The sequence below is a fragment of the Vidua macroura genome, chromosome 1, assembly GCF_024509145.1.
Source record: "Vidua macroura isolate BioBank_ID:100142 chromosome 1, ASM2450914v1, whole genome shotgun sequence".
NCBI classification, from domain to species: Eukaryota; Metazoa; Chordata; class Aves; order Passeriformes; family Viduidae; genus Vidua; species Vidua macroura.
In genome coordinates this window covers 85294513-85306845 of record NC_071571.1, presented here as the reverse complement: position 1 = coordinate 85306845, position 12333 = coordinate 85294513, and the positions used below count along the sequence as shown (strand labels likewise).

At 36.2% G+C, this 12333-nt stretch overlaps 1 protein-coding gene across 2 annotated transcripts in view; it reads left to right on the top strand.

Annotated features, from left to right (window-relative positions):
• COBL (cordon-bleu WH2 repeat protein) overlaps nucleotides 1-12333 on the top strand; it is a 155914-nt gene that overhangs the window by 75655 nt on the left and 67926 nt on the right. For both annotated transcript variants that reach the window (XM_053991372.1, XM_053991363.1), the window contains one exon: nucleotides 6239-6439. In XM_053991372.1, coding sequence (XP_053847347.1) covers nucleotides 6239-6439 — 201 coding nt within the window. The remainder of the gene's footprint in view (nucleotides 1-6238; nucleotides 6440-12333) is intronic.

Here is a 12333-nt window from a genome sequence, read left to right as displayed (position 1 = left end):
TTCAGTATCCATGTGATTTTCAAATGGAAACTGAGTTCTGAGTATTGCTTCACTTCTTTTATATATATGAGGCACAAGAAGTATAACAAAATCTAAAGAAGTTTCTTGGAAGCGCTTTCTGGGTGGTCACCCCTGTTGACCTCAGTGTAGTAGAAGGGGCCAAGTTAATACCCTACTGAGAGTTCTCCGTACTGAGAAATTCACAGTGGATCTAAGCCCTTGGTGTGTTTTTGGAAAATGTTTTTCCTGGAGTCTTCCATTTTTCTAGTTCCTTTCATTGGGTGGTGGTTTTTTCATCTTTTCTACTGGAAAACAAGTTGGACACAAAAGGAGTCGTGAACATAAGTCAGTTGGAGCTGGAAACCAAGGTTGTACTCTCCGCTGTGGAGACACTTTCCATCACATGAGCTTACCTAAGTGAAGACAAGAAGTAATCAGATAAGCTTCTAGGAAGGGAAGGTTAAGGTACAAGGAAAACAATAATGATAAAGACAATTAAGAAGAAAAACAGCATAACTGCAGATGCTGTAGACCTGTGTCATAGGAAAATTTCATTAACCTCCACAGTGACATATAGGTAGATTGGTCACTTTAGCACTGGGAGATAAAATGGATGATTTTGTATGGGAGGTGACTGCATTGCACCTGGCACTGCTAGGATTTCTGATCAAAAAACTCTGTATTAAAACAAGAGGAATGTGGTCAGCCACGCTGAGGGAGAGCTGGCAGGGGCACAGGAGACAGAATGTTCTCAGACTTCTCTGGTTCTGATTGTCTAAGTTCTGGTGTCTACCAAATGGGCCCTGACCACAAGATCTGGAACTGCCATCTAGATGCTGTGGTAGACTCATACAAGTGTAAGGTAGCACTAGTTGTACAGACTTCAAAGTATAATCAAAAATTTTATAGTAAGAACTTGAGGGCTTCCTTGCCAGGCATATAAAATCAACACAGTGCAGCCTCTGTAAAAAAACTGTTGTGGGAATGAAATAGTTGCTTCTCTTTTATTATTGTGGTGTGTGACCAGATAATTTCCTACCAATAGCAAAATGCAGTGAGATAATAAAGCAGCATAAAGTAAATTGCATAAAAATGGGTTGTTTTTTTTTTTCAGTTCAGAACAGGAAAAGGTTAACTTTTTTTCCTTCTGATTGCAGACTGTTAGCACAAGTGCTTCAGGGAGCACAAAAAAACAAACTGTATTCAGTGTGCCTGGTTAAAAAGGAAAATCTGAGTAGTCATAATTTTTTTGTTTTGTTTTGTTGGGTTTTTTAAATTGTGTCTCCCGGCAATGTCATGACTACAGCATAATGCTTTAGTTTTGAAGCAGGATCTTGGATTAATTCAGTTTCTGTGTTGTTAATTTTAGTGCAAATTTAGCGTAATATCAGTGTCACGTCAGGGAAAGCAGCTTCTAAGTTCACTTTGTGCAGTAGGTCTGTCTGGCATTTTATATGGCCAGTTGTAATCAGTTGTGGTATCATTCAGCTAATCAATAAAAGTTTGTATTAATAGAGTTTAAATGTCTAACAGGCATAAATATTCTTGCTGTCACTAAATAGATGGATTTGTTTGCCTGCTGTAAATCTTACCTTTCGTATTTACCCATAATATACTTGCAAAAAAAAAAAAAAAAACCAACTATATCCTTTATGATACTTTTATTTTTTGTCTCTATTTTGGAAAAAATAAAACCTTTACTTTTTGCTAATACATCTGGTACTTTGAGTGCATTAAAACAGCTCCATTGATTACTTCTGATTTAAAAACTTCTGAGAAGGAAATTGCATAACAAGCCTGGGAGCTCAAATATGTGAGTTTTGGCGAAGAGCTGCGGAAGAAAGGCTTGTCTGTAACAACCTTGCAAGAAAAGAGCTTGACATTTTGAAAAATTTTTATTGACCGGTGTGAACAGGGAACAGGAAGTCAAATCACTCTCACAGGCAATCTGCAACCTCTTCCTTGCTGACCTTTAAATGCCACTTAGTGTCATCAGAAAGTCAAGGAAATGCTAATAACAGGGCTTTGGGTAAGAAAGTTATATATAAGGAACATATTTTAAAAACAATCATAAGGTGATTTCCATTTTTAAACACATCTGTTTTTGTAAAACTGAATTCTCACAGCAGTACAGTTATATTTTTAATAGATTACTCTTACCTTTATTTATATATGACTTTAAAATTTTCCAAGTATCCATAAGATACCAGAACTTCTGTTTATCTTGAAAAGGAGGTAGTTTGAAAAAGATAGTTTACAATTGCATTCTAGGTTGATGACCTTGGAACAGAGACTGGCCTCAGTTTTATTTAGGCTCTTAATCTATCTTGTGTTGAGTTCAGCAGGTATGGGACTTTAGAAGTCTTGTAGAAAGCTGCCTGCTTGGTATCTTCTGAAAATGAGAGTGGTATGCATACCTCAGCAGGTTACTCTTAGCCTTCATACTTCTATGTTTTTAGCAGTCCTTATTTGCCCTGCAAAAATGTCTTTGATAGCTAAATTTCAATTAGAAGAACTAGTAGGAAAAAAAATTAAAATTAAAATTAAATTGCTGAACCAAAAGAAAACACCTCGTACATTAGGAAAAAAACAGGAAGTTCCTTGGGTTTCAGAAGTTTAATGAGAGGGGAAAAAAACTAGCTGGCAAGTTTAACATAAAATAGTGATGAGATATATTGGCACCATAGGTTGGTACAGCAGTTGTTTTTTGCCTCCTTCTGATATCTACTTCATGGTATTGAAATGGATTCTAATCCACCTATGCTCAGCTAGTGTCTAATCTGACTGCTGACCTATGCTGGTCTATCTGATTTTGTATTGGGTTTGCTTTAATTCAGGGGGAAAAAACAATCCCAAACCAAACTGTTTCTTCTTCTTTCTAGTTCACATTAATTAATTGTTGCTTGAACTGGTAGCAAAGTGCTCCAACACCAGTGGCTTAACAAAGACTGTGATTTTGCAAGTTGAGAGACATTTTTGAAAGCTCTTTATATAATTAGTTTCCATTACTTTTCTTTTATTAATTGATTTTTTTTCTTTTTTTTTTTTTTTTTCCTATGAAGCACATGGATTCTGTGAACTGATTTGGAATCTAAGCAGAGTATTCATGCAAACCTGTTTGTCAAATGAAATGGAGGATAAGGGCTGACTTTTTTTAGCCAGTAACATTGGCTTCAATTCCTGAGCTTGGCTTTCCTCACTTATACTGCTGTAATTTGAGTAATTCAATCGGTTCTTTGATAACAAATTAGAAAAACAAGAAATGAGAGATGGTTAGAGTATTTGGCATGTAGATATCATATCCCTGCAATTTTACTTGATTAATGTTATATGTTCTTAATAGTTGCCTTGCTAAACTGCCTGAAAAACAAACCTCCAAAATCCTGTGATTTGGAAAGAAACTGTATTGCATCTAACCCAACATAAAATATAAAAGCTGAGTTATGTGTTGTCTCTCGGCATTAGTTTCAAAGAAAAAGACAAGTCATGCCATAATCATTTGTGTCAGTGTTTTGTGTCCAGGGTTGGTTTTTTTTTTTTCTCTTAAAGCTAATGAAAATGACTACACACACAAGAGAATTTGAAGATCTGACTCCAGTTAGGCAAAGCTCTTGTTGCTGCATGAGAGGGCTTTCAAAACTAGTTCAAAACTGTCTTCACTCCATTCCCCTGGAAGCTGTAGCAAGTTTTTGTTTTAGGGCAAGTGTATTTACATGAGCATTCTTGAAATGCTCAGTAATGGAATAACGGGCTGGATATGAAGGTTGGACTTGGAAAAGAAAACACAGATGAATTTGCAAGGTTCAGGTTTTTTCCTATCATTCAAGTCTTTTTATTAAAAACTACTTACAGTGTCATGGAAGTATTACCTTTTTATTCCCCCCTGTATCTTCTGTTAGGAAATCCAAGCTTAAAAACAGGATAAAGCAGCTTTAAACTGTTTAATTGTTCATCACCATATCCCTTCCCAATGACCTGTAGCTTGGAAAAGGAGTCTGGTAGCTCTTCAGCCACAAGATCTTGAGATAAAATTGAATATTCATTTTAAACTGGTTATGGCCTATCGTCTTACCAGTACTCTGCATTTGTAGTGCTAGGAGGGGAGTTTTAGGGATTTTTTTATTATTTTCATACAGCTTTGTCTAAAATTTCTCCACCCTTTTATCTAGAAGGCTAAAGAATTAATAGAGTCAAGGCATACCTGCAGAACCCACTTTGAAATTGTTTTGTTCAGTTGTTTTGTAAATGTGTGAAAAGAGGAAACTATATTTCACTCTGTGAACCCATAATTTCTGTAGGAATAAACAAACTTTATTTGATAGGACCTTGTACAGTATGCACTGATAAAGACTTAAAACTTTTAGCTTACAGATGAGATAATTATTTTTTCCACTGCCCAAGATACAGGGCCAAGACAAGACTACTTCTCTGTAAGATTATACCTAATCTTTTAAACAAAGTAAGGTAAGGTAAGATGCTATTAGGGTAATAGAAGGGTAAAGATGCTATTGATGCCATTCAATTCAGAGAAATTGGTGATGAAAAAGATGCAGCAAACACTGATTTCAGTCAGAGAAGACTGGTATCATACTCCACTTGTGCTAAATACATTATTCCAAGATGAAGTGTGCTTTGCAGTGTGCAACATAAAAGTTAACACAGGCATCTAGGTCAGCAATTGCCATCACACACACAGTAAATTCAGGACAAGGCACAAATCTGTTTGCATCTCAGTTGCTTTCACAGGAATCTACAGAACATGGAAATTTCCCAGGCAGTAAAGGAGCCTGTATTATATATGTTTTTGCATTGCTCTTTTTTTTAGCTCTTTATGCTTTATCAGTGCTTCCTCAATGGTCCTAAAACTAAATTAATTGTGTATTTAATCTTGCTGTCCTGTGTTCTTAATTTTTACCTAAGCTTGCACTTGGCACGCATGGAAAGAAATTATCTTTCTTTTTTTGAAAGTAATGGCATTTGGGGTGGCCTTTAAGTTTCCTACCAGTATGTATTCTGTGGTTTTGGACAAAATTCCACCAGAGAGCTGTATGTCCTTGACAGGAGAGTTTTGCAATTGTGGTAGCATATTCTGTTGTGATAAGAACAGCATTATCAACCATGCACATCAGCCTATGTTTCCAGAAAAGCTATTCAGCTCCAGGTCATAGTGAAGTGGTATCAGTGGTGATTCCACAGAAGATATTTCTGGGAAGAAGTTACAGTCAAATAACTTAATTAAAAAGTAAAATCTTCAGTTTAATATGGAAGATTCTCTTAATTAAAAAAAGGAGAAGGTGACTCAGATTTTGAGGGAAGAGTTTTTGCAAGATTTTTATTAGTAGTGTAAAGAAAAGGTATTGAATTTAAGAGTAAAAACTAAAGTTAAAATGCACATTTTCAAGGAATCCTGGTTATAATCTTTTGTATTTGTAATTTGCTATTATGTGAGTGGATATGTTTCTATTTGTACATTAATATAAAAATGTATCAAGATTCTGAAATCCATTAAACTTTTTCCAGTGATTTTATTAAGTTTTCAATGAGAACTAAAGTAATTTTTAACAGTAAGGAATTATTGAAGTAATTTTCTGTTTCTCCTTTCATCCGGGCCTGTTAAAATCCAGAGTGGTGCCTGTCAGTAGGACTTCTTTTTACCAAGTTAAATGGTTGTTTTCAGTAAGTTGTAAGTGATTATGTGTGATTGTGCATGTAAATTGGAAATCGTTTAATGGTAGCAGAATTTCTCTTATGGAAATCTGCAGAGAAGACTCAGGTGAATCAGGCAGATTGATAACAAAATAGACCAGCCTGAGACACTGACAGCATTTTATTAATACAGTGTTCTCATTTAAGAGTAAATCTTGCTTCCAGAAATGTGTAACACTTGTAATTTAAATGCAACTGCAAATGCATTTGGATAACTATAATTATGAGTCTTAATGTGAACTTCATATTTTAAATAGCAAGCAGCAGCAGTGTTCCCATCAATAGTACTATTAAACCACAGTAGGTGCTTATCGTGCCTCCTGTCTTATTAATACTGCCTGTAAGCTTTGTTCCACTTGACCTTTGGAAGTTTCCAAAAGTTAGAGTTTGCAATTCAGCAGGTTTGGCAGAGGAACATACATGATTATTCATATCATTGTTTAAACGGTAACCAGATGTGTCTTGTTTTTCTTCTTTCTTTCCCATTGTTTTCAAAGAGTGATGTTAATCCAAGATGTTAATCCATTTACAGGGTTTTTCCACAGCACCAAATTCCCCTTCGGTGAATTCTCGTTCCAGCAGCCTGGGTTCATCACTGTCCCTTGGTAACATCTCTGGAATGACAGCAAACCCAGAAGTGAAAAAGCGCAGAGCACCTCCTCCACCAGTTGCAACACCAGTATTGCCGAACACGAATGCGGAGGTGAGGGGACAAGAGAGGACAGCAGCACAGGTAACAGTGACACTGCTGAATGGGCCCCTTTGTTTGCTGTGCTGGGTACCATCCATTCATTCAGCAGTCCTAAAGCCATTTACAGGTATTTTAGTTAGCCATTAGCTACAGGTGACCAAAACTCCTATCTTACAAGATAAAATTATCAAAAAATCGTACTGTTTTGTACACATTTACTGAGCTCTCTTGAGACTGTCCTGAGCTTTCTACCCTGTCAAAAATCATTCTAAATCAGAAAGTTTTGTGAAGCAATGCTAAGTAAAGGAGGGTAAAGAAAAAGTAATGCAGAAAAGCTGGAAACTGTATAAGGCGTTCTTACTGACCAGGGCAGTCCTGGAGAACGGGTGAAAGTTCTAATGAGACAAAAACCTTCAGCATACTGTTTTGTCCAGACACTTGTCAAGCTATCACCTGTATCCCTGTTTCCAGTGCTGCCATGGGATACCAGAATATCTACTCTGTTTTCTGAGTGACTAGGTGACCTTTTAAAGCAGTGCTCTGGTTTTGTTTTTATAAAAGGTCACTGTTCCGCAGTACATTATTGAGAATTAAACAGAAATGGGGGGAAACCTTTCTGAGGACCTAAGTCTTTGAAAAGAATAGAGTTAAGGGAAGCAGAAATTGCTCTTGCTTTTATAGTGACACTCAGGCGTGTGTTACTAAACCTGCACAAGCACATTAAGTCTTCTGGTTCCACCAGCAACTAATAGTACTGTAGTCTAAATGCAAACTGTAGAAACCAGCATGTAAAGTTATATATGAATGCCAAAGAAGAGTGCAAGAAATGAATATCACCAAAGCTGTGTAATGTGAACTGACTTAGGGCTTGTCACCTCTACAGCAGACTGATCTTTGGAAAGCAAACTGTCCTAGTGCAAAATGGAGTCAGAAAGGAATCTTTGAGTTCAGGGGAAGAGGAGAGGAGCCTGGTGCTCACTCTCACTCCCTGTCACTCCCTTATTTATCTGCATTAAAACATATGTTAAACATCTTTTCAAGTGAAGCATTCTGTATGAAAAGTTGATGCACACTCTTGGTAAAGGATTGCAGATTTTTATATTCCCATTCTTAGGTTATCTAAGTGTGATTGCTGGAATGCAGTAGTGTTTCATCTTTCAAAACTGGAATAGATGCCTTTGAAATAGAACTCATTTATAGACACAGCTGAGGAGAAATAACAGAATTTTTCTAGCAACACTTGTGCAATTTTTTCCTTGAAATTTCCTTTTGAAATTCCTATGTAAATATTTTTATAAGGTTTCTTGTGTCCCCCAGAGTTGCTGAGATTAAGGTAAATAGATCTTTTCATACAAAAATACTATGGCATTTTGACTCATAAGTTTATACAAGTATGGTAATCACAGACTACATTATTCTGCCATTCTCTTTGGCTGATCTCCCTGCAGTATGGCATTGAGATTCTAAACAATAACACTGCAAATCTAAACTCTCCTTAAACATACTAACATTTCTATTTTCAGTATTGTTGCAAATAGGTTAAAATGCTGGTTTTCTGAAGCCATTGGTAGAAAAGTCTGTATTTTATCTTTTGCAAGTAGTATGCAGTACAGTATCAACTTTGAATTCTCTTAGTCTGAAAGAAAATTATGGTGAAGAAGGGAAGCAGATGAAGATTGTGTCAGAGGATTTTCCATAACAAAGTTCATTTTGGGGAAAAGAAATGTCCTTTGTAGCTGACAAAGTCAGTGAAGACCACAGTAGAGGTGCTAGAATATATTTGGCTGCATTTTTTAAGTAAAGGACATTTTTCTGGAAATAATGGCACAGGTCAAAATGTTAGAAAGTTATGGTGAGTTTTGAAAGCTCCCAAGCTGAAAGTTGCTCAAAGGCTGCCATGTACTTTTAACAGGAATGGAATAGAATTTAAATAAAGCACAAGTTCCATAAAGCAATCAAAAACTGAGGGAAGAAATTCATTATTCAGTATTATGGGGCAAAGTAGCAACGGAGGTATTGTTTATAAGAAAACCCAAATAGTTCCATTTTATCTACGTGCAGACAAGCCAGTTTGCTGTGAAAATAGAGTAAAAAATCTCAGGGTGTAAGTTTATTTCTTTAGTTTATGGGAAAGAATTAGCACTGATCTTTTTTTTCAAGGAAGGACGTCAATTCCTTATTAATGGACTTCCTTCCATAAAAAGATAAGATGTTTGTTTAGAAAACTTTATTTATGTGCAACTGTTACTAACAGGAAGATCCTGCAAAAGGGGAACATGTTTATTTCCAGTGAAGCTAGCACACTAATACAAAATGAAAAGGTGGTATTCTGAACTTTGAGAAGTTTTTTTCTTTTTTATCTGTCTGGTTCCATAAAATTGTGTAGGAAATAAAGTACTGTAGATGTTATGAACACCCAAAAAGCCTGTTTTTTTCCAACCCAAAAAGCCTGTTATTTTTAACTCATTGTTATGTTCCAGGTATAAATGATTCTTTAGGGTTATATATATCTCATCTCCCTGCCTAGTGGTCCCAAACAGAAATTTCCATGTGTATGAAGACTGGGGTGTTTTAGTTTATGATGTACATTTAGATTTTCTCCACTCATTTTTCTGCATAGATGACTTATTGCATTATAATTTTACTGTCTTACAGCTTTTGTTCATGTAGGGCTTCGGATAATTTATCTCCTTGTGGATAAGGCCCCTGCAGTAACTTTATTTACTTTTTAGTGCAACAACATTAGTTTTTTGTATCTATTTAAAGTTAGTGTTCCCTCTGTAATTGTTTTAAATCTACCCTAGAAAATATTCATGTGTATTCAGAGTGTGCTGAACAGTAAGTAGTTTGCAAAGGAATGCAGAGTCAAAGAAAGGAGTCTACAGATTTCTTCCCTGGAGAGTTCACCCGTTTTTCTTAAGCATCTTCCAAATGATTCTATTTAGAATAATGAGAAGTCACACAAAAAAAATAAATCTTCAAAAGGCTAGGGTATATAACAATTCCAGGACAAAATGAGGAGGTTTGATGCTTATGAAGCAAGGAGGTCATCTCCTTTAAGTTGCAACACAGGGCCCACACAATTCGAAGAGTAGAGCAAAACAATGTAGGGGTGAGTTAAAAGTGAACATTCTTTGCAGTCTCTGTTGTCTGTCATAGCACTCCAGAAGATGTGCTAGCAGAATTTCTGGCCCCCCCCACATCCCCGAAAAAGCATGCACCATATTGAGAAAATATAAGAGAAAACCTGTATGAGTATGACATTGTAGACAGAGTACGCAGAGAAAAGCCAGAAGTGAAATCTGACAGAATTACAGGCATCTCCTTGAGGCCTATTCAGTGATCTGTCCCTAAAAGAAATGTGTAAAAGAAGTGTGTTTTTCTTGGAAAAAACACCCTTTTGGAAGAACCTGAAAGAACTGTGAAACTGAGTTATTTGAGTCTCTAGGAAATCAAGAGTATTGTGCACTGGCAAATTAGTTTATGGGAAGAATTACTTTTTTTGGTTTTTAACATATATGGGAAAATAAAAGACTGGAGTGAGGGATATGGTAAAGTTGGCCTTGGGCTTTTCTTCAAGAGCTTCCTCTATAAAATGCAATGGTTTATTCAGAAGAAGTTCATAGGGTTCTTTGGAAACAGCATAGAGTTAGATGAGGACTCTTCAGTGCCTTCGTGAGTATAAAAGCTCTGGTATCAACTTCAAATGTCAGAAATCCAACTTGTAGACTGTGAGCTGTGTGTTATTTCAGCTGCTACCATTTTCAGAACAGAAGAACTGTAAATGTAACAGGAGGCATCAGGGATTTGTTTTACTAGTCAGTCAAATTCCTGTACTAATAGAACAATATACCAGATACAATATTCTACCATTTGTGTCACAGACTTTAGTTGTTATATGGCAAGACAGTACATTTAAATAAAAAAATGTATTGATGTTTTTAGTGCAGGTGAAGAACTGGACTCACACTTTTAGAAGGTTGTATTATAAACCTACAAAACCTTCAGATTTATTTACGTGTTTGTGTCATCTCCTGTATGTTGCTATAGACAAACTAATGTGTATAGCATACTGTGGGTTATTGTCCTGCTTTTTACATTCCTCTCTTCTCCATTTAGATCTCAAAGTTGGGTTGCTGAGGATGGTTGTTGACTCTGAATTATTGGTCAAGACCATATTTTAGAGTAGAATGCTTGCACCCAGTGTTTGATCAAGGCTACTATTTTCTCACCAATTATAACTTACTCATTGAAGAGTTTTATTCACCTGAACAAAATGGCAAGAGAGCCAAAAGAGGATTACTCTAATAATTTCTGGCAGTTTTCTTTCCCATTGTCCATAGTTAAAATAAACCAATTCTATGCCTAGATGAGAAGTTTGGCTTTAAAACAATTATTATAATGTAAAAAAATGTAAATGAGATTTTCATATCTTTCCTGGAGAAAATAAGATACACTAAAATTTTGCCAAATGTCTTGCTTATGTAGAAGATATTTTCAGAAAATGCTATGTTTTTGCCATCTTCATTGATGATCTCTTATACTGACTACCATGTAGGGTCCTCCCCTCCCCTTCCCAAATTCAGTCCCTGAAGTTTCAGTTCTTAAATTTCTCTTTTGTATGTGTGCATGCTACAGGTGTGGACTTGGAAGCTGCTTGGTATGTGACTCATGATCTTCCTTAGAATTAAGATTTATTTTAAAATGGTTGCCAAGATTTTTAGAAATGGTCCATAATTAGGAAGCTGATTGAGCTTGATGTTTTCTGAACTTTTAAGATGTCAGAAGCTACGTCTGGTTGCTCAGCAACTCAGTATCTGGCCACTGTGATTTTAATATCATATTATTTTCCAATGTGCCACCTTCTGTCACCAAAGGAATTTAAATTGAGGTTGTTAATATAAAAATCTGAGCAAAGCAAGAATTTCTTTCACTAATGTCCCCACAGCATGGCAGGGTTTTTTGCACAGTCATCTTTCATGCATTTTTGCATAAAGTGATAATCACTCATCCACCTTAATTCTGTATAATCTAATGCCATGGATTTGTGGTTAGCTGGCTGCGAGGACAATCTTGATTGATATGAAATCACACTGTTACTGTTGTTCTCCTCAGGTTTTCCATATGACATATTTCCCTGTGGCTGCAAATTAAACCTTAAAGCCATGAACACAAAGCATCCTGTAGAGCAGTGTAGAGTAAGTTCTTGCCATGTACATCTGTGTCAGTATGGATGTCACCAGTAGAGCTCTCTGTCTGTGTGCCCTGTGAGTCTTGAACCTGCTTTGTCCCTGCATATTTCTAATAAATCTGATATTTCAAATAATAATACTCCTGCAGTTGGCTTTCCCTCTGAGAAACAGCCAAGTCTTTATGAAGAACCTGTGTTTGTGTGGATGGCAGCTTTTTTTTCTTCACAAATTTTCTTGGACTATGAGACTTGACATTTTTTAAGAGAAGCATGATGCCAGAAGTCACTGCAGTTGTGGGAAATTGAGGGACACAAGAGTCACAGCTGAATGAGAACACCTACCACAGCTTCTTCCAGAACCGAGATATATTATAGCCAGCTGACCAAAACCCATTTAATTAACATCACTTACAGAAGCACAGTACTCATACCAGCTTCTTTCATCTACTTCTTCTTTTGTGCATCTGCTGTAATTTATTGTTGTCTAAATTTTACTCCAGTCAGAGTCCTGTGTCCCAAAAGGAAAAGTTTCAAATTAGTTTAGATTTACCTGGTTGGTAGATCCTATTTTTTATAGAAAGTATTGCAGTCATACTTGGAGGGGTTTGGTTTTTTTTTTACTGCAGCAGGATACATTTACGCTATAGGTATTTTCTTCCCTTCTACCTTGTACTTTATTTCACTTCTTCTGTATAAGGTGCAAGATAATGAACAGTTTGTGGGAGACATGTGACAGATGTATTCT